This window comes from Gallinula chloropus (assembly GCF_964237585.1).
Source record: "Gallinula chloropus genome assembly, chromosome: 2".
Lineage (NCBI taxonomy): Eukaryota > Metazoa > Chordata > Aves > Gruiformes > Rallidae > Gallinula > Gallinula chloropus.
The window spans coordinates 284,353-309,402 of record NC_140086.1 but is presented as its reverse complement, the minus strand read 5'-3'; the positions used below and the strand labels follow the sequence as shown (position 1 = coordinate 309,402).

At 62.3% G+C, this 25,050-nt stretch overlaps 1 protein-coding gene across 1 annotated transcript in view; it reads left to right on the top strand.

The window, feature by feature from the left end:
* The window catches only part of FBXL6 (F-box and leucine rich repeat protein 6), a gene marked incomplete at its 5' end in the record, with an annotated part of 23,284 nt that extends 14,448 nt beyond the window's left edge, over nucleotides 1-8,836 (top strand). The window contains 3 exons of the mRNA XM_084280235.1: nucleotides 325-590; nucleotides 3,744-3,984; nucleotides 8,256-8,836. Of these exons, the coding sequence (XP_084136361.1) occupies nucleotides 325-590; nucleotides 3,744-3,984; nucleotides 8,256-8,481 (733 nt within the window). The 3' untranslated portion in view covers nucleotides 8,482-8,836. The remainder of the gene's footprint in view (nucleotides 1-324; nucleotides 591-3,743; nucleotides 3,985-8,255) is intronic.
* Nucleotides 8,837-25,050: the final 16,214 nt, after the last annotated feature.

Sequence of the window (25,050 nt, the reverse complement as noted above, 5' to 3'; positions counted from 1 at the left end):
ATGCCCCCAAAACCCCCTGGGACCCCCCCCAAAAGCCCCCAGACCCCCCCAGGACCCCCAACCCCCATTGATCCCCCAGACCCTAATTCATCCCCCCTCCCCAAACTCCCCCAGACCCCCCTGGACTCCACCAAAACCCCCTGGGACCCCCCCCAAAAGCCCCCAGACCCCCCCAGACTCCCCCAGGACCCCCTAGGACCCCCCCCAAAAGCCCCCGGACCCCCCCTGAGTCCCCCAAAACCCCCTGGGACCCCCCCCAAAAGCCCCCGGACCCCCCTAAAACCCCCCCCAACCCCCCTGATTACCCCCCCCAGACCTCACCAGACCCCCCCTCACCCCCTTATCCCCCCCCCCCCCCCAGGCCCTACGGCTGCTCCACGGGTCCTGGACCCCCCGGCCGACCCTGCCCCCCCCCCGGCCCCCCCCCGGCTTCCCCCAGCTGGAGGAGCTGAGCCTGGGGGGGGTGGTGGGGCTGGGGGGGGGCTGGGACCTGCGCCGCCTCCTGGGGGGGTCCCCGAAACTCAGGTGCCTCGACCTCAGGCGCTGCCCCCCCGTCTGCCCCTGGGCGCTGCTGGAGCTGCCCTGCGATGGTGAGGGGTGGGGGGGGCACCCCCAAAACTGGGGGGACCCCAAAACTGGGGGGACCCCAAAAATTGGGGGGGGGGGGGGAGGGGGCTGGGGTCATGGGGGGGGCTGGGGGTCAGGGGGGTTTAGGGGTCTGGGGGGTTTTAGGGGGTCTGGGGACCTGCCCATTCCACCCCCCCCCCCATGACACCCCAAAACTGGGGGGGGGACCCCAAAACTGGGGGGACCCCAAAACTGGGGGGGGGGTAGGGGGCTGGGGGCCATGGGGGGGGGCTGGGGGTCAGGGGGGTTTAGGGGTCTGGGGGGTTTTAGGGGGTCTGGGGACCTGCCCATTCCACCCCCCCTCCATGGCACCCCAAAACTGGGGGGACCCCAAAACTGGGGGGGGGGAGGGGGTTGGGGGCCATGGAGGGGGGCTGGGGGTCAGGGGGGTTTAGGGAGTCTGGCGGGGGTTTAGGGGGTCTGGGGACCTGCACACTGCCCCCTCCCCATGGCACCCCAAATCTGGGGGGGACCCCAAAACTGGGGGGGACCCCAATACCCAGTGGGAGGGGTTCAGGGGGGTCTGGGGGTGAGGGGGATTTAGGGGTCTGGGGGGGTTTAGGGGGTCTGGGGACCTGCCCACTGCCCCCCCCAATGGCACCCCAAAACCTGGGGGGGGACCCCAAAACTGGGGGACCCCAAAACCTGGGGGGGACCCCAATACCCAGCAGGGGGGGTTCAGGGGGGTCTGGGGGTGAGGGGGATTTAGGGGTCTGGGGGGGGTTTAGGGGGTCTGGGGACCTGCCCACTGACCCCCCCATGGCACCCCAAAACTGGGGGGACCCCAAAACTGGGGGGGGGAGGGGGCTGGGGGCCATGGGGGGGGCTGGGGGTCAGGGGGATTTAGGGGTCTGGGGGGGTTTAGGGGGTCTGGGGATCTTCCCACTGCCCCCCCCCCCATGGCACCCCAAAACTGGGGGGACCCCAAAACTGGGGGGGGGGAGGGGGTTGGGGGCCATGGAGGGGGGCTGGGGGTCAGGGGGGTTTAGGGGTCTGGGGGGGTTTAGGGGGTCTGGGGATCTTCCCACTGCCCCCCCCCCATGGCACCCCAAAACTGGGGGGACCCCAAAACTGGGGGGGGGAGGGGGTTGGGGGCCATGGAGGGGGGCTGGGGGTCAGGGGGGTTTAGGGAGTCTGGGGGGGGTTTAGGGGGTCTGGGGACCTGCCCACTGCCCTCCCCATGACACCCCAAAACTGGGGGGACCCCAAAACTTGGGGGGGTCAGGGGGCTGGGGGCCATGGGGGGGGGGCTTGGGGTCAGGGGGGTTTAGGGGGTCTGGGGACCTGCTCATTCCACCCCCCCCCCAATGGCACCCTAAAATCTGGGGGGGGACCCCAAAACTAGGGGGGGGGGGAGGGGGCTGGGGGCCATGGGGGGGGCTGGGGGTCAGGGGGGTTTAGGGGTCTGGGGGGGTTTAGGGGGTCTGGGGACCTGCCCATTCCACCCCCCCCATGGCACCCCAAAACTGGGGGGACCCCAAAACTGGGGGGTGGGGTGGGGCTGGGGGCCATGGAGGGGGTCTGGGGGTCTGGGGGGGTTTAGGGGTCAAGGGGGTTTAGGGGGTCTGGGGACCTGCCCACTGCCCCCCCCATGGCACCCCAAAACTGGGGGGGACCCCAAAACTGGGGGGACCCCAATACCCAGTGGGGGGAGTTCAGGGGGGTCTGGGGATGAGGGGGATTTAGGGATCAGGGGGGTTTAGGGGGTCTGGGGGGTTTAGGGGGTCTGGGGACCCACTGCCCCCCCCATGACACCCCAAAACTGGGGGTGACCCCAATACCCAGTGGGGGGTTCAGGGGTGTCTGGGGGTGAGGGGGATTTGGGGGTCTGGGTGGATTTAGGGGTCTGGGGGGGTTTAGGGGGTCTGGGGGCCTACCCACTGCCCCCCCCATGGCACCCCAAAACTGGGGGGGACCCCAAAACCTGGGGGGGGCCCTGAAACTCGGGGTGGGGGGCAAATCAGGGGGGTGAGGGGCTCAGGAGGTCTGGGGGCTGTCAGGGTCTGGGGGGGGGGGGGAGGGGGGGTCTGTGTCACCCCCTCCCACCGGCCGTGGGGGGGACACCCCGGATTTGGGGGGGCTGGGGGGGCTCAGGGGGTGCGGGGAGGCTGCAGCCGCCTCACCCCGTGTCCCCCACGTGTCCCCCCCGTCCCCCTGTGTCGTCCCGTGTCATCATGTGTCGTCATGTGTCATCATGTGTCACGTCACGCTGCGTCACGCCTCGTCATGCCTCAACATGCCTTGACACGCCTCAACACGCCTCAACACGCCTGGTCATGCTTTGTCACACCTCAACACGCCTGATCACGCCTCATCACACCTCGTCATGCCTCATCATGCCTTGACACGCCTCAACATGCCTGGTCATGCCTTGACACGCCTCAACACGCCTGATCACGCCTGATCACACCTCATCATGCCTCAACATGCCTTGACATGCCTCAACACACCTGGTCATGCCTCAACACGCCTGGTCATGTCTCAACACACCTCAACACGCCCCATCATGCCTTGCCATGCCTGATCATGCTTCAACACACCTGGTCATGCCTTAACATGTGTCATCACACCTCGACATGCTTCAACACGCCTCAACACGCCTGGTCATGGCTCATCACACCTGATCATGCCTTTTCACACCTCATCATGCCTCAACACACCTCATCATGCCTTAACATGCCTCATCACACCTCAACATGCCTTGTCACACCTCAACATGTGTCAACACGCCTGGTCATGCCTCAACACACCTGGTCATGCTTTGTCATGCCTCAACACACCTCAACATGCCTGATCATGCCTCGTCACACCTCAACATGCCTCAACACACCTCAACACCCCTGATCATGCCTTGTCACACTTCAACATGCCTTGACATGCCTCAACATGCCTGGTCACGCCTCAACACGCCTGGTCATGCTTTGTCATGCCTCAACATGCCTGATCACGCCTCGTCACACTTCAACACACCTCGACACGCCTGATCACGCCTCATCACACTTCAACATGCCTCAACATGCCTGGTCACGCCTCAACACGCCTCGTCACGCCTGATCATGCCTCGTCACACTTCAACATGCCTCGACACGCCTGGACACGCCTGTGCTGCCCCCCAGGCCTGGAGCAGCTGCTGGTGGGGGTGGGCCCCGGGGAGGCCCCGCAGGCGCCGGGCTGGTCGTCGGGGGGTCTGGGGGCGGCGCTGGGGGGGCGCTGGGGGCGCAGCCTGCGGGAGCTGGACCTGGGGGGCCGCCCCCTGCCCCCCCCCGAGCTGGGGGCCGCCCTGGCCGCCCTGGGGCCCCGCGCGCCCCTCGCCCACCTGGGGCTGGCGGGGACCAGGGTCACCCCCCCCCAGCTCAGGTCAGTCACGGGGCGGGGGGGGGGGGGGGGGGGGGTTGGGGGGCACGTGTGGCGGGGGTCACGTGTGTTGTGGGTCACGTGTGTTGGTCACGTGTGTTGAGTAGTTGGTCACGTGTGTTGTGGGTCACGTGTGTTGTTGGTCACGTGTGTTGAGTAGTTGGTCACGTGTGTTGTGGGTCATGTGTGTTGGGGTCACGTGTGTTGTTGGTCACGTGTGTTGATCACGTGTGTTGATCACGTGTGTTGAGTAGTTGGTCACGTGTGTTGTGGGTCATGTGTGTTGTTGGTCACGTGTGTTGATCACGTGTGTTGGTCACATGTGTTGAGTAGTTGGTCACGTGTGTTGTGGGTCATGTGTGTTGTGGTCACGTGTGTTGATCATGTGTGTTGGTCACGTGTTGAGTAGTTGGTCACGTGTGTTGTGTGTCACGTGTGTTGGGGTCACATATGTTGGGGGTTACACCTGTTGGTTACATGAGTTGTTGGTCACGTATGTTGTTGGTCACATGTGTTGGTCACGTATGTTGGTCACGTGTGTTGAGTAGTTGGTAACGTGTGTGGTAGGTCATGTGTGTCGGTCACGAGTTGGTCATGTGGGTTGTGGGTCATGTATGTTGGGGTCGTGTATGTTGTTGGTCGTGTATGTTGGTCACGTGTGTTGAGTAGTTGATCACGTGTTGGTCACGTGTTGTGGGTCATGTGTGTTGGGATCATGTATGTTGGGGGTCACATATGTTGGTCACATGTGTTGTAGTTCATGTGTGTTGGGGTCACGTATGTTGGGGGTCACGTGTGTTGTTGGTCATGTGTGTTGGTCACATGTGTTGGTTGCGTGTGTTGGTCATGTGTGTTGTTGGTCATGTGTGTTGCTCAAGTATGTTGTTGGTCACGTGTGTCTGGCACGTGTGTCGGTGGCATGTGCTGGGCAGGTATGTTGGGGGTCATGTATGTTGGTGGTCCTGTGTGTTGGGGGGGTCACGTGTGTTGGTCACGTGTGTCAGTCACCTGTGTTGGTGGCGTGTGCCGGCCACACGTGTGGGTCACGTGTGTCGGTCACGCGTGTCAGTCCCGTGTCCCCGTGTCATGTGGGTGCTGTGCAGGGGATGGGGTGACCAGGGTGGGGTGGGGTGCTGTGGGGTGTGGGTGCCATGGGGTGCTGTGGGGTGCCATGGGGCACAGTGGGGTGCCATGGGGTACATCGGGGTGCTATGGGGCACAGTGGGGTGCCATGGGGTGCTGTGGGGCGCATTGGGGTGCTATGGGGTGCCGGGTGCCATGGGGTGCTGTGAGGTGTCGTGGGGCACATTGGGGTGCTGTGGGGTGCATTGGGGTGCCGTGGGGCGCAGTGGGGTGCTATGGGGCACAGTGGGGTGCCATGGGGTGCATTGGGGTGCTGTGGGCTGTTGTGGGGTGCCATGGGGCTCATTGGGGTGCCGTGGGGTGCATTGGGGTGCTGTGGGGTGCCATGGGGTGCTGTGGGGTGTTGGGTGCCATGGGGTGCTGTGGGGTGCCATGGGGTGCATTGGGGTGCTGTGGGCTGTTGTGGGGTGCCATGGGGCTCATTGGGGTGCTGTGGGGCACATTGGGGTGCTGTGGGGTGCATTGGGGTGCCATGGGGCGCAGTGGGGTGCTATGGGGCACATTGGGGTGCTATGGGGCACAGTGGGGTGTTGTGGGGTGCATTGGGGGGTGCCATGGGATGTATTGGGGTGCCAAGGGGTACCAGGTGCCATGGGGTGGTATGGGGTGCTATAGGGTGCCATGGGGTACAGTGGGGTGCCCTGGGGCACATTGGGGTGCTATGGGGCACAGTGGGGTGCCATGGGGTACATTGGGGTGCCATGGGGCACAATGGGGTGCCATGGGGTGCTGTGGGGGTTCCATGGGGTGCCAGTTGCCATGGGGTGCTGTGGGGTGTTGTGGGGCGTCATGGGGTGCCATGGGGTGCATTGGGGTGCATTGGGGGTGCCATGGGGTGCATTGGGGTGCTGTGAGGTGCTGGGTGCCATGGGGTGCTGTGGGGTGCCATGGAATGCCAGGGGTCACAGTGGGGCGCAGTGAGGTGCCATGGGGTGGGGTGCAGTGGGGTGCTGTGGGGTGCTGTGGGGCGCAGTGGGTCACAGTGGGGTGCAATGGGGTGCCATGGGGTGGGGTGCTGTGGGGTGCCATGGGGTGCAGTGGGGTGCTGTGGGGTGAGGTGCTGGGTGCTATGGGGTGCCTTGGGGCACAGTGGGGTGCAGTGGGGCGCAGTGGGGTGGGGTGCTGGGTGCCATGGGGTGCTATGGGGCGCAGTGGGGTGCCATGGGATGCCATGGGTCACAGTGGGGCGCAGTGGGGAGCAGTGGGGTGGGGCGCTGGGTCCTGTGGGGTGCCGTGGGGTGCTGTGTGGGGTGCCATGGGGTGGGGTGCTGGGTGCTGTGGGGCGCAGTGGGGTGCAATGGGGTGCCGTGGGGTGCAGTGGGGTGCCGTGGGGTGGGGTGCTGGGCGCAGTGGGGTGCAGTGGGGCGCAATGGGGTGCCGTGGGGTGGGGCGATGGGTGCCGTGGGGTGCAGTGCGTCACAGTGGGGCGCAGTGGGGTGCCATGGGGTGGGGTGCTGGGTGCTGTGGGTCACAGTGGGGTGCTGTGGGGCGCAGTGGGTCACAGTAGGGCGCAGTGGGGTGCTGTGGGGTGGGGTGCTGGGTGCCATGGGTCACAGTGGGGCGCAGTGAGGTGCTGGGTGCCATGGGGTGCCATAGGGTGGGGTGCTGGGTGCCGTGGGGTGCCATGGGGCACAGTGGGGTGCCATGGGGTGCCATGGGGTGGGGTGCTGGGTGCTGTGGGTCACAGTGGGGTGCCATGGGGTGGGGTGCTGGGTGCTGTGGGGCACAGTGGGGTGCCATGGGGTGGGGTGCCAGTGCTGTGGGGCGCAGTGGGGTGCAGTGGGGTGCCATGGGGTGGGGCGCAGTGGGGTGCCATGGGGCGCAGTGGGGCACAGTGGGGTGCCATGGGGTGGGGTGCTGGGTCCTGTGGGGTGCTGTGGGGTGAGGTGCTGGGTGCTGTGGGGTGCCATGGGGCACAGTGGGGTGCTGTGGGGTGCTGTGGGGTGGGGTGCTGGGCGCTGTGGAGCACAATGGGGTGCCATGGGGCGCAGTGGGGTGCCATGGGGTGCCATGGGGTGGGGTGCCATGGGGTGGGGTGCCATAGGGTGGGGTGCTGGGTGCTGTGGGGTGCCATGGGGTGCCATGGGTCACAGTGGGGTGCATTGGGTGGGATGCTGGGTGCTGTGGGGCTCAGTGGTGTTCCATGGGGTGCCATGGGGTGGGGTGCTGGGTCCTATGGGGTGCTGTGGGGTGGGGTGCTGGGCGCTGTGGAGCACAATGGGGTGCCATGGGGCGCAGTGGGGTGCAGTGGGGTGCCATGGGGTGGGGTGCTGGCTGCTGTGGGGCACAGTGGGGTGCCATGGGGTGGGGTGCTGGGTGCCGTGGGGTGCCATGGGGTGCCATGGGCACAGTGGGGTGCCATGGGGTGGGGTGCCATGGGGTGTATTGAGGTGTTATGGGGTGCCGGGTGCCATGGGGTGATATGGGGTGCCATAGGGCACATCGGGGTGCTATGGGGTGCAGTGGGTTGCCACAGGGTGCTGTGGGGCATATTGGGGTGCTGTGGGGTGCCAGGTGCCATGGGGTGCCATGGAGCACATTGGGGTGCTATGGGGCACAGTGGGGTTCCATGGGGTGCTGTGGGGTGCACTGGGGTGCCATGGGGCACATTGGGGTGCTATGGGGCACCGTGGGGTGCCATGGGGTGGGGTGCTGGGTGCCTTGGGTCACAGTGGGTCACAGTGGGGCGCAGAGTGGGGTGCCATGGGGTGGGGTGCTGGGTGCCGTGGGGTGCTGTGGAGCACAGTGGGGTGCCATGGGGCGCAGTGGGGTGCCATAGGGTGGGGTACTGGGTGCCGTGGGGTGCCATGGGGTGCCATGGGACACAGTGGGGTGCTGTGGGGTGTGGTGCTGTGGGGTGCTGGGCGCTGTGGGGTGCCATGGGGTGCCATGGGGTGAGGTGCTGGGTGCTGTGGGTCACAGTGGGGTGCCATGGGGTGGGGTGCTGGGTGCTGTGGGGTGCTGGGTGATGTGGGGTGCTGGGCACTGTGGGGTGCAGTGGGTCACAGTGGGGCGCAATAGGGTGCCGTGGGGTGGGGTGCTGGGTGCTGTGGGTCACAGTGGGGTGCCATGGGATGGGGTGCTGGGTGCCGTGAGGTGACACCCCCCCCATCCCATCCCATCCCCCCCAGGCCCCTGCGGCGCCTCTGCCCCTCCCTGCGCTCCCTGGACCTGTCGTCCTGCCGCCGGCTGCCCCGCGGCACGAAGGGGCCCCACCGCGGGCGGGGGGCTGTGCGGGCCTGTCTGCGCCGCCTGGCCGCCTGCGACCCCCCCCCGGGCCACGGGGACCCCCCCGGGGATGAGGGACCCCCCCCCAGCGATGAGGAGCTCGAGGATGAGGAGGATGAGGAGGACTGACCACCGACAATTGGAGACCCCCCCCCCATGATGAAGAGACCCCCCCATGATGAAGAACCCCCCCCATGGATAAAGAGGGACCCCCCTGGGGGATGAGGAACCCCCCCAATGATGAGCAACCCCCTCCCCAGTAAGAGGGACCCCCGAGGGATGAGGGACCCCCCCAGTGATGAAGAGCCCCTGATGATGATGAGGGACCCCCAAGGATGACAGACACCCCCCATGAAGATGAACCCCCCCCGGATGAGGAAGGACCCCCCGGGGATGAGGGGGACCCCTCTCCAGTAATGAGGGACCCCCGAGGGATGAGGGATCCCCCCAGTGATGAAGAGCCCCTGATGATGATGAGGGATCCCCAAGGATGACAGACCCCCCCTTCTCTGTGATGAAGAGCCCCCCCCCCCAGTAATGAGGGACCCCCCCAGGATGAGGATGGACCCCCCAGGATGAGGATGGACCCCCCCCCGGGACAACAAGGGACCCCCAAGTAATGAAGAACCCCCCCGGATGAGGAGGGACCCCCCCCCGGGGATGAGGGACCCCCCCAGTGATGAAGAGCCCCTGATGATGATGATGATGATGATGATGATGATGATGATGATGATGATGATGATGATGATGATGATGATGAGGGACCCACAACGATGATGGATGCCCCCCCCCCCCCATGATGAAGAGCCCCCCCAGCAATGAGGGACCCCCCCAGGGATGAGGACGCCCCCAGGGATGAGGAGCCCCCCCCAGGGATGAGGAGCCCCCCCCAGTAACAAGGAACCCCCCCGGGATGAGGAGTGCCCCCCCTCCAGGGATGAAGACCCCCCCCATGATGATGAGGGACCCCCAAAAACCAGGGACACCCCCCGTGTTGAAAGACACCCCCCCCCCATAAAAAGGGACACCCCCCCCAAGAGGGACCCCCAGCAATAAGGAGACCCCCCAACAAGGGACCCCCCCAAAAGGGACCCCCCCCCAGCAATAAGGAGCCCCTCCCCCAAGAAGGGACCCCCCACAAAAGGGACCCCCCAGCAATAAGGAGCCCCCCCCCCAACATGGGACCCCCCCAAAAGGGACCCCCCCAGCAATAAGGGGCCCCCCAACAATGACAGGGGACCCCCCCATGAACAAGGACCCCCCCCCCATAATGAGGGACCCCCCAAACTGCCCCCCCCAGACCAAAGACCCCCCCCCAATGACAGGGGACCCTCCCCCCATGGACCCCCCCATGATGAGGGACCCCCCCCCATAATGAGGGACCCCCCCCCCGGGTCCTGACCCTCCCTGGACCAAAGACCCCCCCCATTGCCCCCCCCCTTATAGCGCGGTGCCCCTCCCCCCCCCGGTGGGGGGGGTCACCCCGCCCCCCCCTCACTTTTGTACCTCCCCCCCCCCCATTTTGGGGGGGTCCCACCCGGTGCTGCACAATAAAGGGGTCCTGACCCCCCAACTGTGTGTGGGGCTGGGGGGGTGGGGGGCCTAAGGGGGGGCTGGGTGGGGAAGGAGGGGCAATATGGACCAGTATAGACCAGTAAGGACCAATATAGACCAATATGGACCAGTAACGACCAATACAGACCAGTACGGACCAGTATAGACCAATACAGACCAGTACGGACTGGTTCAGATAAATATAGACCAATATGGACCAGTATAGAGCAGTATGGACCAATACGGACCAGTACGGACCAGTATGGACCAATACAGACCAGTATGGACTGGTTTGGACAAATATAGACCAATATGGACCAGTATAGACCAGTATAGACGAATACAGGCCCGTACAGACCAGTATAGATGTGTAAGGACCAGTATGGACCAATATAGACTAAATATGGACCAGTATAGAGTAATACAGATTAGTATGGGCCAGTATAGACCAGGAAGGACCAGTATAGACAAGTACAGACCAGTATAGACCAATACAGGCCCATACAGACCAGTAAGGACCAGTACGGACCAATGTAGGACAATACAGACCAGTATGGACAAGGATAGACAAATACAAGCCAGTATGGACCAGTACAGAGGAGTACAGACCAGTATAGACCATTAAAGACCAGTATGGCCCAATATAAACCAGTATGGACAAGTACGGACAAGGATAGACAACTACAAGCCAGTATAGACCAGTATAGACCAGTGTGGACAATTACAGACCAGTAAGGACCAGTGTAGACCATCACAGACTGTGATGTGACATGACATGTGCTGTGTGCCCTGTGACGTGTGGTGTGTGATGTGTAACATGACATGTGATGTGTGACGTGACGTGTAACATGTGAGGTGTGACAAGCACCAGGCACCCTGAGCCCCTGTCACATGTGAGTCTCTAACACACCATGTGTGTCCCTAGAGCCACTCAGATCCCTGTCCCACATGTGTAGTGTGACATGTGACACACGTGTGTGCTGTGTGTGTGCTGTGTGCTGTGTGCCCTGTGCTGTGTGCTGTGTGCTGTGTGCTGTGTGCTGTGTGCCCTGTGCTGTGTGCTGTGTGCTGTGTGCCCTGTGCTGTGTGCTGTGTGCCCTGTGCTGTGTGCTGTGTGCTGTGTGCCCTGTGCTGTGTGCTGTGTGCTGTGTGCTGTGTGCTGTGTGCTGTGTGCTGTGTGCTGTGTGCTGTGTGCTGTGTGCCCTGTGCCCTGTGCTGTGTGCTGTGTGCCCTGTGCTGTGTGCTGTGTGCTGTGTGCCCTGTGCTGTGTGCTGTGTGCTGTGTGCTGTGTGCTGTGTGCCCTGTGCTGTGTGCTGTGTGCTGTGTGCTGTGTGCTGTGTGCCCTGTGCTGTGTGCTGTGTGCCCTGTGCTGTGTGCTGTGTGCCCTGTGCTGTGTGCTGTGTGCTGTGTGCTGTGTGCTGTGTGCTGTGTGCTGTGTGCTGTGTGCCCTGTGCTGTGTGCCCTGTGCCCTGTGCTGTGTGCTGTGTGCTGTGTGCTGTGTGCTGTGTGCTGTGTGCCCTGTGCTGTGTGCTGTGTGCCCTGTGCTGTGTGCCCTGTGCCCTGTGCTGTGTGCTGTGTGCTGTGTGCTGTGTGCCCTGTGCTGTGTGCTGTGTGCTGTGTGCCCTGTGCCCTGTGCTGTGTGCCCTGTGCTGTGTGCTGTGTGCTGTGTGCTGTGTGCCCTGTGCTGTGTGCTGTGTGCCCTGTGCTGTGTGCTGTGTGCTGTGTGCTGTGTGCTGTGTGCCCTGTGCTGTGTGCTGTGTGCTGTGTGCCCTGTGCTGTGTGCTGTGTGCCCTGTGCTGTGTGCCCTGTGCTGTGTGCCCTGTGCTGTGTGCTGTGTGCCCTGTGCTGTGTGCCCTGTGCTGTGTGCTGTGTGCTGTGTGCTGTGTGCTGTGTGCTGTGTGCCCTGTGCTGTGTGCTGTGTGCCCTGTGCTGTGTGCTGTGTGCTGTGTGCTGTGTGCTGTGTGCCCTGTGCTGTGTGCTGTGTGCTGTGTGCTGTGTGCTGTGTGCTGTGTGCTGTGTGCTGTGTGCTGTGTGCCCTGTGCTGTGTGCTGTGTGCCCTGTGCTGTGTGCTGTGTGCTGTGTGCCCTGTGCTGTGTGCTGTGTGCCCTGTGCTGTGTGCTGTGTGCTGTGTGCTGTGTGCTGTGTGCTGTGTGCTGTGTGCTGTGTGCTGTGTGCTGTGTGCTGTGTGCCCTGTGCTGTGTGCTGTGTGCTGTGTGCTGTGTGCTGTGTGCTGTGTGCTGTGTGCCCTGTGCTGTGTGCTGTGTGCTGTGTGCTGTGTGCTGTGTGCTGTGTGCCCTGTGCTGTGTGCTGTGTGCCCTGTGCTGTGTGCTGTGTGCTGTGTGCTGTGTGCTGTGTGCTGTGTGCTGTGTGCTGTGTGCTGTGTGCCCTGTGCTGTGTGCTGTGTGCTGTGTGCTGTGTGCTGTGTGCCCTGTGCTGTGTGCTGTGTGCTGTGTGCTGTGTGCTGTGTGCTGTGTGCTGTGTGCTGTGTGCTGTGTGCTGTGTGCTGTGTGCTGTGTGCTGTGTGCTGTGTGCTGTGTGCTGTGTGCTGTGTGCCCTGTGCTGTGTGCTGTGTGCCCTGTGCTGTGTGCTGTGTGCTGTGTGCCCTGTGCTGTGTGCTGTGTGCTGTGTGCTGTGTGCTGTGTGCTGTGTGCTGTGTGCTGTGTGCCCTGTGCTGTGTGCTGTGTGCTGTGTGCCCTGTGCTGTGTGCTGTGTGCTGTGTGCTGTGTGCTGTGTGCCCTGTGCTGTGTGCTGTGTGCCCTGTGCTGTGTGCCCTGTGCTGTGTGCTGTGTGCTGTGTGCTGTGTGCCCTGTGCTGTGTGCTGTGTGCTGTGTGCCCTGTGCTGTGTGCTGTGTGCTGTGTGCTGTGTGCTGTGTGCCCTGTGCTGTGTGCTGTGTGCTGTGTGCTGTGTGCTGTGTGCTGTGTGCTGTGTGCTGTGTGCTGTGTGCCCTGTGCTGTGTGCTGTGTGCCCTGTGCTGTGTGCTGTGTGCTGTGTGCTGTGTGCTGTGTGCCCTGTGCTGTGTGCTGTGTGCTGTGTGCTGTGTGCTGTGTGCTGTGTGCTGTGTGCCCTGTGCTGTGTGCTGTGTGCCCTGTGCTGTGTGCTGTGTGCTGTGTGCTGTGTGCCCTGTGCTGTGTGCTGTGTGCTGTGTGCTGTGTGCTGTGTGCTGTGTGCTGTGTGCTGTGTGCCCTGTGCTGTGTGCTGTGTGCTGTGTGCTGTGTGCTGTGTGCTGTGTGCTGTGTGCTGTGTGCCCTGTGCTGTGTGCTGTGTGCTGTGTGCCCTGTGCTGTGTGCTGTGTGCTGTGTGCTGTGTGCTGTGTGCTGTGTGCTGTGTGCCCTGTGCTGTGTGCTGTGTGCTGTGTGCTGTGTGCTGTGTGCTGTGTGCTGTGTGCTGTGTGCTGTGTGCTGTGTGCCCTGTGCTGTGTGCTGTGTGCTGTGTGCTGTGTGCTGTGTGCTGTGTGCCCTGTGCTGTGTGCTGTGTGCTGTGTGCTGTGTGCTGTGTGCTGTGTGCCCTGTGCTGTGTGCTGTGTGCTGTGTGCTGTGTGCTGTGTGCCCTGTGCTGTGTGCTGTGTGCTGTGTGCTGTGTGCTGTGTGCCCTGTGCTGTGTGCCCTGTGCTGTGTGCTGTGTGCTGTGTGCCCTGTGCTGTGTGCTGTGTGCTGTGTGCTGTGTGCTGTGTGCCCTGTGCTGTGTGCCCTGTGCTGTGTGCTGTGTGCCCTGTGCTGTGTGCTGTGTGCTGTGTGCTGTGTGCTGTGTGCTGTGTGCCCTGTGCTGTGTGCTGTGTGCTGTGTGCTGTGTGCTGTGTGCTGTGTGCTGTGTGCTGTGTGCCCTGTGCTGTGTGCTGTGTGCTGTGTGCTGTGTGCTGTGTGCTGTGTGCTGTGTGCCCTGTGCTGTGTGCCCTGTGCTGTGTGCTGTGTGCCCTGTGCTGTGTGCTGTGTGCTGTGTGCTGTGTGCTGTGTGCTGTGTGCTGTGTGCTGTGTGCTGTGTGCCCTGTGCTGTGTGCTGTGTGCTGTGTGCCCTGTGCTGTGTGCTGTGTGCTGTGTGCTGTGTGCTGTGTGCTGTGTGCTGTGTGCCCTGTGCTGTGTGCTGTGTGCCCTGTGCTGTGTGCTGTGTGCTGTGCTGTGTGCTGTGTGCTGTGTGCTGTGTGCTGTGTGCCCTGTGCTGTGTGCCCTGTGCTGTGTGCTGTGTGCTGTGTGCCTGTGCTGTGTGCTGTGTGCCTGTGCTGTGTGCTGTGTGCCCTGTGCTGTGTGCCTGTGTGCTGTGTGCTGTGTGCTGTGTGCTGTGTGCCCTGTGCTGTGTGCTGTGTGCTGTGTGCTGTGTGCTGTGTGCTGTGTGCTGTGTGCTGTGTGCTGTGTGCCCTGTGCTGTGTGCTGTGTGCTGTGTGCTGTGTGCCCTGTGCTGTGTGCTGTGTGCCTGTGCTGTGTGCTGTGTGCTGTGTGCTGTGTGCTGTGTGCTGTGTGCCCTGTGCTGTGTGCTGTGTGCTGTGTGCTGTGTGCTGTGTGCTGTGTGCCCTGTGCTGTGTGCTGTGTGCTGTGTGCTGTGTGCCCTGTGCTGTGTGCCCTGTGCTGTGTGCCCTGTGCTGTGTGCTCTGTGCTGTGTGCTGTGTGCTGTGTGCTGTGTGCTGTGTGCTGTGTGCTGTGTGCCCTGTGCTGTGTGCCCTGTGCTGTGTGCTGTGTGCTGTGTGCTGTGTGCTGTGTGCTGTGTGCCTGTGCCTGTGTGCTGTGTGCCCTGTGCTGTGTGCCCTGTGCTGTGTGCTGTGTGCTGTGTGCTGTGTGCTGTGTGCTGTGTGCTGTGTGCTGTGTGCCCTGTGCTGTGTGCTGTGTGCTGTGTGCCCTGTGCTGTGTGCTGTGTGCTGTGTGCCCTGTGCTGTGTGCCCTGTGCTGTGTGCTGTGTGCTGTGTGCTGTGTGCTGTGTGCCCTGTGCTGTGTGCCCTGTGCTGTGTGCTGTGTGCTGTGTGCTGTGTGCCCTGTGCTGTGTGCCCTGTGCTGTGTGCCTGTGTGCTGTGTGCTGTGTGCTGTGTGCTGTGTGCTGTGTGCTGTGTGCCCTGTGCTGTGTGCTGTGTGCTGTGTGCTGTGTGCTGTGTGCTGTGTGCTGTGTGCCCTGTGCTGTGTGCTGTGTGCTGTGTGCTGTGTGCCCTGTGCTGTGTGCCCTGTGCTGTGTGCTGTGTGCCCTGTGCTGTGTGCTGTGTGCTGTGTGCTGTGTGCCCTGTGCTGTGTGCTGTGTGCTGTGTGCTGTGTGCTGTGTGCTGTGTGCTGTGTGCTGTGTGCTGTGTGCTGTGTGCTGTGTGCTGTGTGCCCTGTGCTGTGTGCCCTGTGCTGTGTGCTGTGTGCTGTGTGCTGTGTGCTGTGTGCCCTGTGCTGTGTGCTGTGTGCTGTGTGCTGTGTGCCCCTGTGCTGTGTGCTGTGTGCTGTGTGCTGTGTGCTGTGTGCTGTGTGCCCTGTGCTGTGTGCTGTGTGCCCTGTGCTGTGTGCTGTGTGCTGTGTGCCCTGTGCTGTGTGCTGTGTGCTGTGTGCTGTGTGCTGTGTGCTGTGTGCCCTGTGCTGTGTGCCTGTGTGCTGTGTGCTGTGTGCTGTGTGCTGTGTGCCCTGTGCTGTGTGCCTGTGTGCTGTGTGCTGTGTGCTGTGTGCTGTGTGCTGTGTGCTGTGTGCTGTGTGCTGTGTGCCCTGTGCTGTGTGCTGTGTGCTGTGTGCTGTGTGCTGTGTGCCCTGTGCTGTGTGCTGTGTGCTGTGTGCTGTGTGCTGTGTGCCCTGTGCTGTGTGCTGTGTGCTGTGTGCCCTGTGTGCTGTGTGCGTGTCTGTGTGCTGTGTGCTGTGTGCCCTGTGCTGTGTGCTGTGTGCTGTGTGCTGTGTGCCCTGTGCTGTGTGCTGTGTGCTGTGTGCTGTGTGCTGTGTGCTGTGTGCCCTGTGCTGTGTGCTGTGTGCTGTGTGCTGTGTGCTGTGTGCCCTGTGCTGTGTGCCCTGTGCTGTGTGCTGTGTGCTGTGTGCTGTGTGCTGTGTGCTGTGTGCCCTGTGCTGTGTGCTGTGTGCTGTGTGCTGTGTGCTGTGTGCTGTGTGCTGTGTGCTGTGTGCCCTGTGCTGTGTGCTGTGTGCCCTGTGCTGTGTGCCTGTGCTGTGTGCTGTGTGCTGTGTGCTGTGTGCTGTGTGCTGTGTGCTGTGTGCCCTGTGTGCTGTGTGCTGTGTGCTGTGTGCTGTGTGCTGTGTGCTGTGTGCTGTGTGCTGTGTGCCCTGTGCTGTGTGCCCTGTGCTGTGTGCTGTGTGCTGTGTGCTGTGTGCTGTGTGCTGTGTGCCCTGTGCTGTGCTGTGTGCTGTGTGCTGTGTGCTGTGTGCTGTGTGCTGTGTGCCTGTGCTGTGTGCTGTGTGCCCTGTGCTGTGTGCTGTGTGCTGTGTGCTGTGTGCCCTGTGCTGTGTGCCCTGTGCTGTGTGCTGTGTGCTGTGTGCTGTGTGCTGTGTGCTGTGTGCTGTGTGCCTGTGCTGTGTGCTGTGTGCTGTGTGCTGTGTGCTGTGTGCCCTGTGCTGTGTGCCCTGTGCTGTGTGCCCTGTGCTGTGTGCTGTGTGCCCTGTGCTGTGTGCCCTGTGCTGTGTGCTGTGTGCTGTGTGCTGTGTGCTGTGTGCTGTGTGCTGTGTGCTGTGTGCTGTGTGCCCTGTGCTGTGTGCCCTGTGCTGTGTGCTGTGTGCTGTGTGCTGTGTGCTGTGTGCTGTGTGCTGTGTGCTGTGTGCCCTGTGCTGTGTGCTGTGTGCTGTGTGCTGTGTGCTGTGTGCTGTGTGCTGTGTGCTGTGTGCTGTGTGCCCTGTGCTGTGTGCTGTGTGCTGTGTGCCCTGTGCTGTGTGCTGTGTGCTGTGTGCCCTGTGCTGTGTGCTGTGTGCTGTGTGCTGTGTGCTGTGTGCCCTGTGCTGTGTGCCCTGTGCTGTGTGCTGTGTGCTGTGTGCTGTGTGCCCTGTGCTGTGTGCTGTGTGCTGTGTGCTGTGTGCTGTGTGCCCTGTGCTGTGTGCTGTGTGCTGTGTGCTGTGTGCCCTGTGCTGTGTGCTGTGTGCCCTGTGCTGTGTGCCCTGTGCTGTGTGCTGTGTGCTGTGTGCTGTGTGCTGTGTGCTGTGTGCCCTGTGCTGTGTGCTGTGTGCTGTGTGCCCTGTGCTGTGTGCTGTGTGCTGTGTGCTGTGTGCTGTGTGCTGTGTGCTGTGTGCTGTGTGCTGTGTGCCCCTGTGCTGTGTGCTGTGTGCCCTGTGCTGTGTGCTGTGTGCTGTGTGCTGTGTGCTGTGTGCCCTGTGCTGTGTGCTGTGTGCTGTGTGCTGTGTGCCCTGTGCTGTGTGCTGTGTGCTGTGTGCCCTGTGCTGTGTGCTGTGTGCTGTGTGCTGTGTGCTGTGTGCTGTGTGCTGTGTGCTGTGTGCCCTGTGCTGTGTGCTGTGTGCTGTGTGCCCTGTGCTGTGTGCCCTGTGCTGTGTGCCCTGTGCTGTGTGCTGTGTGCCCTGTGCTGTGTGCTGTGTGCTGTGTGCTGTGTGCTGTGTGCTGTGTGCCCTGTGCTGTGTGCTGTGTGCCTGTGTGCTGTGTGCCCTGTGCTGTGTGCTGTGTGCCCTGTGCTGTGTGCTGTGTGCTGTGTGCTGTGTGCTGTGCCCTGTGCTGTGTGCCCTGTGCTGTGTGCTGTGTGCCCTGTGCTGTGTGCTGTGTGCTGTGTGCTGTGTGCTGTGTGCTGTGTGCTGTGTGCTGTGTGCTGTGTGCTGTGTGCCCTGTGCTGTGTGCTGTGTGCTGTGTGCTGTGTGCTGTGTGCTGTGTGCCCTGTGCTGTGTGCTGTGTGCTGTGTGCTGTGTGCTGTGTGCTGTGTGCTGTGTGCCCTGTGCTGTGTGCTGTGTGCTGTGTGCTGTGTGCCCTGTGCTGTGTGCTGTGTGCTGTGTGCTGTGTGCCCTGTGCTGTGTGCTGTGTGCCCTGTGCTGTGTGCCCTGTGCTGTGTGCTGTGTGCTGTGTGCTGTGTGCTGTGTGCTGTGTGCTGTGTGCCCTGTGCTGTGTGCTGTGTGCTGTGTGCTGTGTGCCCTGTGCTGTGTGCTGTGTGCTGTGTGCTGTGTGCTGTGTGCTGTGTGCCCTGTGCTGTGTGCTGTGTGCTGTGTGCTGTGTGCCCTGTGCTGTGTGCTGTGTGCTGTGTGCTGTGTGCTGTGTGCTGTGTGCTGTGTGCCCTGTGCTGTGTGCTGTGTGCTGTGTGCTGTGTGCCCTGTGCTGTGTGCTGTGTGCCCTGTGCTGTGTGCTGTGTGCTGTGTGCTGTGTGCTGTGTGCCCTGTGCTGTGTGCTGTGTGCTGTGTGCCCTGTGCTGTGTGCTGTGTGCCCTGTGCTGTGTGCTGTGTGCTGTGTGCTGTGTGCTGTGTGCCCTGTGCTGTGTGCTGTGTGCTGTGTGCTGTGTGCTGTGTGCTGTGTGCTGTGTGCTGTGTGCTGTGTGCTGTGTGCTGTGTGCTGTGTGCTGTGTGCTGTGTGCCCTGTGCTGTGTGCTGTGTGCTGTGTGCTGTGTGCTGTGTGCTGTGTGCTGTGTGCTGTGTGCTGTGTGCCCTGTGCTGTGTGCTGTGTGCTGTGTGCCCTGTGCTGTGTGCTGTGTGCCCTGTGCTGTGTGCTGTGTGCTGTGTGCTGTGTGCCCTGTGCTGTGTGCTGTGTGCCCTGTGCTGTGTGCCTGTGCTGTGTGCCCTGTGCTGTGTGCTGTGTGCTGTGTGCTGTGTGCTGTGTGCTGTGTGCCCTGTGCTGTGTGCTGTGTGCTGTGTGCCCTGTGCTGTGTGCTGTGTGCCCTGTGCTGTGTGCTGTGTGCTGTGTGCTGTGTGCCCTGTGCTGTGTGCCCTGTGCTGTGTGCTGTGTGCCCTGTGCTGTGTGCCCTGTGCTGTGTGCTGTGTGCTGTGTGCTGTGTGCTGTGTGCCCTGTGCTGTGTGCTGTGTGCTGTGTGCTGTGTGCTGTGTGCTGTGTGCTGTGTGCCCTGTGCTGTGTGCTGTGTGCTGTGTGCTGTGTGCTGTGTGCTGTGTGCCCTGTGCTGTGTGCCCTGTGCTGTGTGCTGTGTGCTGTGTGCTGTGTGCCCTGTGCTGTGTGCTGTGTGCTGTGTGCTGTGTGCTGTGTGCTGTGTGCCCTGTGCTGTGTGCTGTGTGCTGTGTGCTGTGTGCTGTGTGCCCTGTGCTGTGTGCCCTGTGCTGTGTGCTGTGTGCTGTGTGCTGTGTGCCCTGTGCTGTGTGCCCTGTGCTGTGTGCTGTGTGCTGTGTGCCCTGTGCTGTGTGCTGTGTGCTGTGTGCCCTGTGCTGTGTGCTGTGTGCCCTGTGCTGTGTGCTGTGTGCTGTGTGCCCTGTGCTGTGTGCCCTGTGCTGTGTGCTGTGTGCTGTGTGCTGTGTGCTGTGTGCTGTGTGCTGTGTGCTGTGTGCCCTGTGCTGTGTGCTGTGTGCTGTGTGCTGTGTGCTGTGTGCTGTGTGCTGTGTGCCCTGTGCTGTGTGCTGTGTGCCCTGTGCTGTGTGCTGTGTGCTGTGTGCTGTGTGCTGTGTGCTGTGTGCTGTGTGCTGTGTGCTGTGTGCTGTGTGCCCTGTGCTGTGTGCTGTGTGCTGTGTGCTGTGTGCTGTGTGCTGTGTGCTGTGTGCCCTGTGCTGTGTGCTGTGTGCCCTGTGCCGTGTGCTGTGTGCTGTGTGCTGTGTGCTGTGTGCTGTGTGCTGTGTGCCCTGTGCTGTGTGCCCTGTGCTGTGTGCTGTGTGCCCTGTGCTGTGTGCTGTGTGCTGTGTGCTGTGTGCTGTGTGCTGTGTGCTGTGTGCTGTGTGCCCTGTGCTGTGTGCCCTGTGCTGTGTGCCCTGTGCTGTGTGCTGTGTGCTGTGTGCTGTGTGCTGTGTGCTGTGTGCTGTGTGCTGTGTGCTGTGTGCTGTGTGCTGTGTGCCCTGTGCTGTGTGCTGTGTGCTGTGTGCTGTGTGCTGTGTGCTGTGTGCTGTGTGCTGTGTGCTGTGTGCTGTGTGCTGTGTGCTGTGTGCTGTGTGCTGTGTGCTGTGTGCTGTGTGCTGTGTGCTGTGTGCTGTGTGCTGTGTGCCCTGTGCTGTGTGCTGTGTGCTGTGTGCTGTGTGCTGTGTGCTGTGTGCTGTGTGCTGTGTGCTGTGTGCCCTGTGCTGTGTGCTGTGTGCTGTGTGCTGTGTGCTGTGTGCTGTGTGCCCTGTGCTGTGTGCTGTGTGCCCTGTGCTGTGTGCTGTGTGCTGTGTGCTGTGTGCCCTGTGCTGTGTGCTGTGTGCCCTGTGCTGTGTGCTGTGTGCTGTGTGCTGTGTGCTGTGTGCTGTGTGCTGTGTGCTGTGTGCTGTGTGCCCTGTGCTGTGTGCTGTGTGCTGTGTGCTGTGTGCTGTGTGCTGTGTGCTGTGTGCTGTGTGCCCTGTGCTGTGTGCTGTGTGCTGTGTGCTGTGTGCTGTGTGCTGTGTGCTGTGTGCCCTGTGCTGTGTGCTGTGTGCTGTGTGCCCTGTGCTGTGTGCTGTGTGCTGTGTGCTGTGTGCTGTGTGCTGTGTGCTGTGTGCTGTGTGCTGTGTGCTGTGTGCTGTGTGCCCTGTGCTGTGTGCCCTGTGCTGTGTGCCCTGTGCTGTGTGCTGTGTGCCCTGTGCTGTGTGCTGTGTGCTGTGTGCCCTGTGCTGTGTGCTGTGTGCCCTGTGCTGTGTGCTGTGTGCTGTGTGCTGTGTGCCCTGTGCTGTGTGCCCTGTGCTGTGTGCTGTGTGCTGTGTGCTGTGTGCCCTGTGCTGTGTGCTGTGTGCCCTGTGCTGTGTGCTGTGTGCTGTGTGCTGTGTGCTGTGTGCTGTGTGCTGTGTGCTGTGTGCCCTGTGCCCTGTGCTGTGTGCCCTGTGCTGTGTGCTGTGTGCTGTGTGCTGTGTGCCCTGTGCTGTGTGCCCTGTGCTGTGTGCTGTGTGCCCTGTGCTGTGTGCTGTGTGCTGTGTGCTGTGTGCCCTGTGCTGTGTGCTGTGTGCTGTGTGCTGTGTGCTGTGTGCTGTGTGCCCTGTGCTGTGTGCTGTGTGCCCTGTGCCGTGTGCTGTGTGCTGTGTGCTGTGTGCTGTGTGCTGTGTGCTGTGTGCCCTGTGCTGTGTGCCCTGTGCTGTGTGCTGTGTGCCCTGTGCTGTGTGCTGTGTGCTGTGTGCTGTGTGCTGTGTGCTGTGTGCTGTGTGCTGTGTGCCCTGTGCTGTGTGCCCTGTGCTGTGTGCCCTGTGCTGTGTGCTGTGTGCTGTGTGCTGTGTGCTGTGTGCTGTGTGCTGTGTGCTGTGTGCTGTGTGCCCTGTGCTGTGTGCTGTGTGCTGTGTGCTGTGTGCTGTGTGCTGTGTGCCCTGTGCTGTGTGCTGTGTGCTGTGTGCTGTGTGCCCTGTGCTGTGTGCTGTGTGCTGTGTGCTGTGTGCTGTGTGCTGTGTGCTGTGTGCTGTGTGCCCTGTGCTGTGTGCTGTGTGCTGTGTGCTGTGTGCTGTGTGCTGTGTGCTGTGTGCCCTGTGCTGTGTGCTGTGTGCTGTGTGCTGTGTGCTGTGTGCTGTGTGCTGTGTGCTGTGTGCTGTGTGCTGTGTGCTGTGTGCCCTGTGCTGTGTGCTGTGTGCTGTGTGCCCTGTGCTGTGTGCCCTGTGCTGTGTGCTGTGTGCCCTGTGCTGTGTGCTGTGTGCTGTGTGCCCTGTGCTGTGTGCCCTGTGCTGTGTGCTGTGTGCCCTGTGCTGTGTGCTGTGTGCTGTGTGCCCTGTGCTGTGTGCCCTGTGCTGTGTGCTGTGTGCCCTGTGCTGTGTGCCCTGTGCTGTGTGCCCTGTGCCGTGTGCTGTGTGCTGTGTGCTGTGTGCTGTGTGCTGTGTGCCCTGTGCTGTGTGCCCTGTGCTGTGTGCTGTGTGCCCTGTGCTGTGTGCTGTGTGCTGTGTGCTGTGTGCTGTGTGCCCTGTGCTGTGTGCTGTGTGCTGTGTGCTGTGTGCTGTGTGCCCTGTGCTGTGTGCTGTGTGCTGTGTGCTGTGTGCTGTGTGCTGTGTGCCCTGTGCTGTGTGCCCTGTGCTGTGTGCTGTGTGCCCTGTGCTGTGTGCTGTGTGCCCTGTGCTGTGTGCCCTGTGCTGTGTGCTGTGTGCTGTGTGCTGTGTGCTGTGTGCTGTGTGCCCTGTGCTGTGTGCTGTGTGCTGTGTGCTGTGTGCTGTGTGCTGTGTGCCCTGTGCTGTGTGCTGTGTGCCCTGTGCTGTGTGCTGTGTGCTGTGTGCTGTGTGCTGTGTGCTGTGTGCTGTGTGCTGTGTGCTGTGTGCTGTGTGCTGTGTGCCCTGTGCTGTGTGCTGTGTGCCCTGTGCTGTGTGCTGTGTGCCGTGTGCTGTGTGCTGTGTGCTGTGTGCTGTGTGCTGTGTGCTGTGTGCTGTGTGCTGTGTGCCCTGTGCTGTGTGCTGTGTGCTGTGTGCTGTGTGCTGTGTGCTGTGTGCCCTGTGCTGTGTGCTGTGTGCTGTGTGCTGTGTGCTGTGTGCTGTGTGCCCTGTGCTGTGTGCTGTGTGCTGTGTGCTGTGTGCTGTGTGCTGTGTGCTGTGTGCTGTGTGCTGTGTGCCCTGTGCTGTGTGCTGTGTGCCCTGTGCTGTGTGCCCTGTGCTGTGTGCCCTGTGCTGTGTGCTGTGTGCTGTGTGCCCTGTGCTGTGTGCTGTGTGCTGTGTGCTGTGTGCTGTGTGCTGTGTGCCCTGTGCTGTGTGCTGTGTGCTGTGTGCTGTGTGCTGTGTGCTGTGTGCTGTGTGCTGTGTGCTGTGTGCCCTGTGCTGTGTGCTGTGTGCTGTGTGCTGTGTGCTGTGTGCCCTGTGCTGTGTGCTGTGTGCCCTGTGCTGTGTTTTCTGTCCCATGCACCGTGTGCCATGTCCCACCATGTGCCATTTTCCATGTGTCCTGTGCCATATGTCACCCATGTGCCATGTGCCATCTGCCAGGCTTGTGCCATGTTCCATGTGTCATGTCCCATGTTCCAGGCATGTTCCATATGCCACATTCCATGTCCCATGTGCCATGTTCTATGTGCCATGTTACTTTACCATGCCCCTTCTGCCAGACATGTGGCATGTGCCTTGTGCCATGTTCCATATTCCATGCCCCACATGCCATGTTCTCTGTTCCAGTCATGTGCTATGTGCTATGTTCCATGTGCCACGTGCCAGCCATGTGCCATGTGCCTTTTGCCATGTGCCCTGTGCTAGGTGTGTGCCATGTGCCACGCATGTGACATGTGCCAGGCATATGCTATGTGCCATGTGCCCTGTGCCAGGCATGTTCCATGTGCTATTTTCCCTGTGGCACCCATGTTCCATGTGCCATGTCATGCACCGTGTGCCATGTGCCTTGTGCCAGGCACATTCCATCTGCCATGTGCCACCCATGTGCCATGTGCCATGTGCCATGTTCCATGTGCCATGGTGCACTGTGCCAGGCATTCTCCATGTGCCAAGTGCCTTGTTCCAGGCATGTGCCATGTCATGCGCCATGTGCCCAGCCGTGTGCCATGTGCCGTGTGCCAGGCCATGGGTGATGCCATGCTTGGCTTGGGGGGCTGCCCCACATCTATGGGGCTGGCCCCTCTCCCCCCCTCCCCCCCCAGGGTCTCCTTCGTCTGTTGCCTCTGGCTCCATTGGGTGCCATTGGGTGATGGGTGCTGTGGGGTGCCAGTGGCATGGGGTGCCAGTGCCGTGGGGTGCCAGTGCCATGGGGTGATGGGTGCTGTGGGGTGCCAGTGCCATGGGGTGATGGTTGCCATGGGGTGCCAGTGCCATGGGGTGCCGGGTGCCATGGGGTGCCAGTGCCATGGGGTGATGGGTGCCCTGGGGTGCCAGTGCCATGGGGTGCCAGTGCCGTGGGGTGCTGGGTGCCATGGGGTGCCAGTGCCATGGGGTGATGGGTGCTGTGGGGTGCCAGTGCCATGAGGTACTGGGTGCCATGGGGTGCCGGGTGCCATGGGGTAGCAGTGCCCTGGGGTGCTAGTGCCATGGGGTGCCAGTGCCATGGGGTGATGGTTGCCATGGGGTGCCAGTGCCATGGGGTGCCAGTGCCATGGGGTGCTGGGTGCTGTGGGGTGCTGGGTGCCATGGGGTGCCAGTGCCATGGGGTGATGGTTGCCATGGGGTGCTGGGTGCCCTGGGGTGCCAGTGCCATGGTGTGCCAGTGCCATGGTGTGCCAGATGCCATGGAGTAGCAGTGCCATGGGGTGATGGGTGCTGGGGGGTGCCAGTGCCGTGGGGTGCCAGTGCCATGGGGTACCAGTGCCATGGGGTGATGGGTTCCATGGGGTGCCAGTGCCATGGGGTGCCAGTGCTGTGGGGTGTTGTGGGGTGCTATGGGGTGCTGTGGGGTGCTGGGTGCCATGGGGTGATGGTTGCCATGGGGTGCCAGGTGCCGTGGGGTTTCATGGGGTGGGGGGCTGGGTGCTGTGGGGTGCTGTGTCTGGGTGCCATGGGGTACCAGTGCTGTGGGGTGCATTGTGGTGCTATGGGGTGGGGTGCTGGGTGCCATGGGGAGCTGTGGGGTGATGTGGGGTGCCATGGGGTCCCATGGGGTGCCATGGGGTGTTGTGGGGTGCTATAGGGTGCTGTGGGGTGCTGTGGGGTGCCGTGGGGTGCTGGGTGCCATGGGGCGCCATGGTGTGCCATGGGGTGCTGGGTGTGGGTGCCATGGGATGCCAGGTGCCATGGGGTGCCATGGGGTGCCATGGGGTGCCATGGGGCGCCGTGGGGTGATGTGGGGTGCCAGGTGCTGTGGGGTGCCATTTGGTGCTGTGGGGTGATGTGGGGTACCAGGTGTGGTGGGGCGCAGTGGGGTGCGGGTTGCCATGGGGTGCCATGGGGTGGGCTGCTGGGTGCCGTGGGGCACAGTGGGGTGCCATGGGGTGCCATGGGGCGCAGTGGGGTGCCATGGGGTGGGGTGCTGGGCACAGTGGGGTGCCATGGGATGCCATGGGTCACAGTGGGGTTCAGTGGGGTTCTGTGGGGTGGGGTGCTGGGTGCCGTGGGGCGCAGTGGGTCACAGTGGGGCACAGTGGGGTGGGGTGCTGGGCGCTGTGGGGCACAGTGGGGTGCCATGGGGTGGGGTGCTGGGTGCAGTGGGGTGCTGTGGGGTGCCATGGGTCACAGTGGGGTGCTGTAGAGTGGGGAGCTGGGTGCCGTGGGTCACAGTGGGGTGCCATGGGGTGGGGTGCTGGGTGCCGTTGGGGCTCAGTGGTGTGCCATGGGGTGCCATGG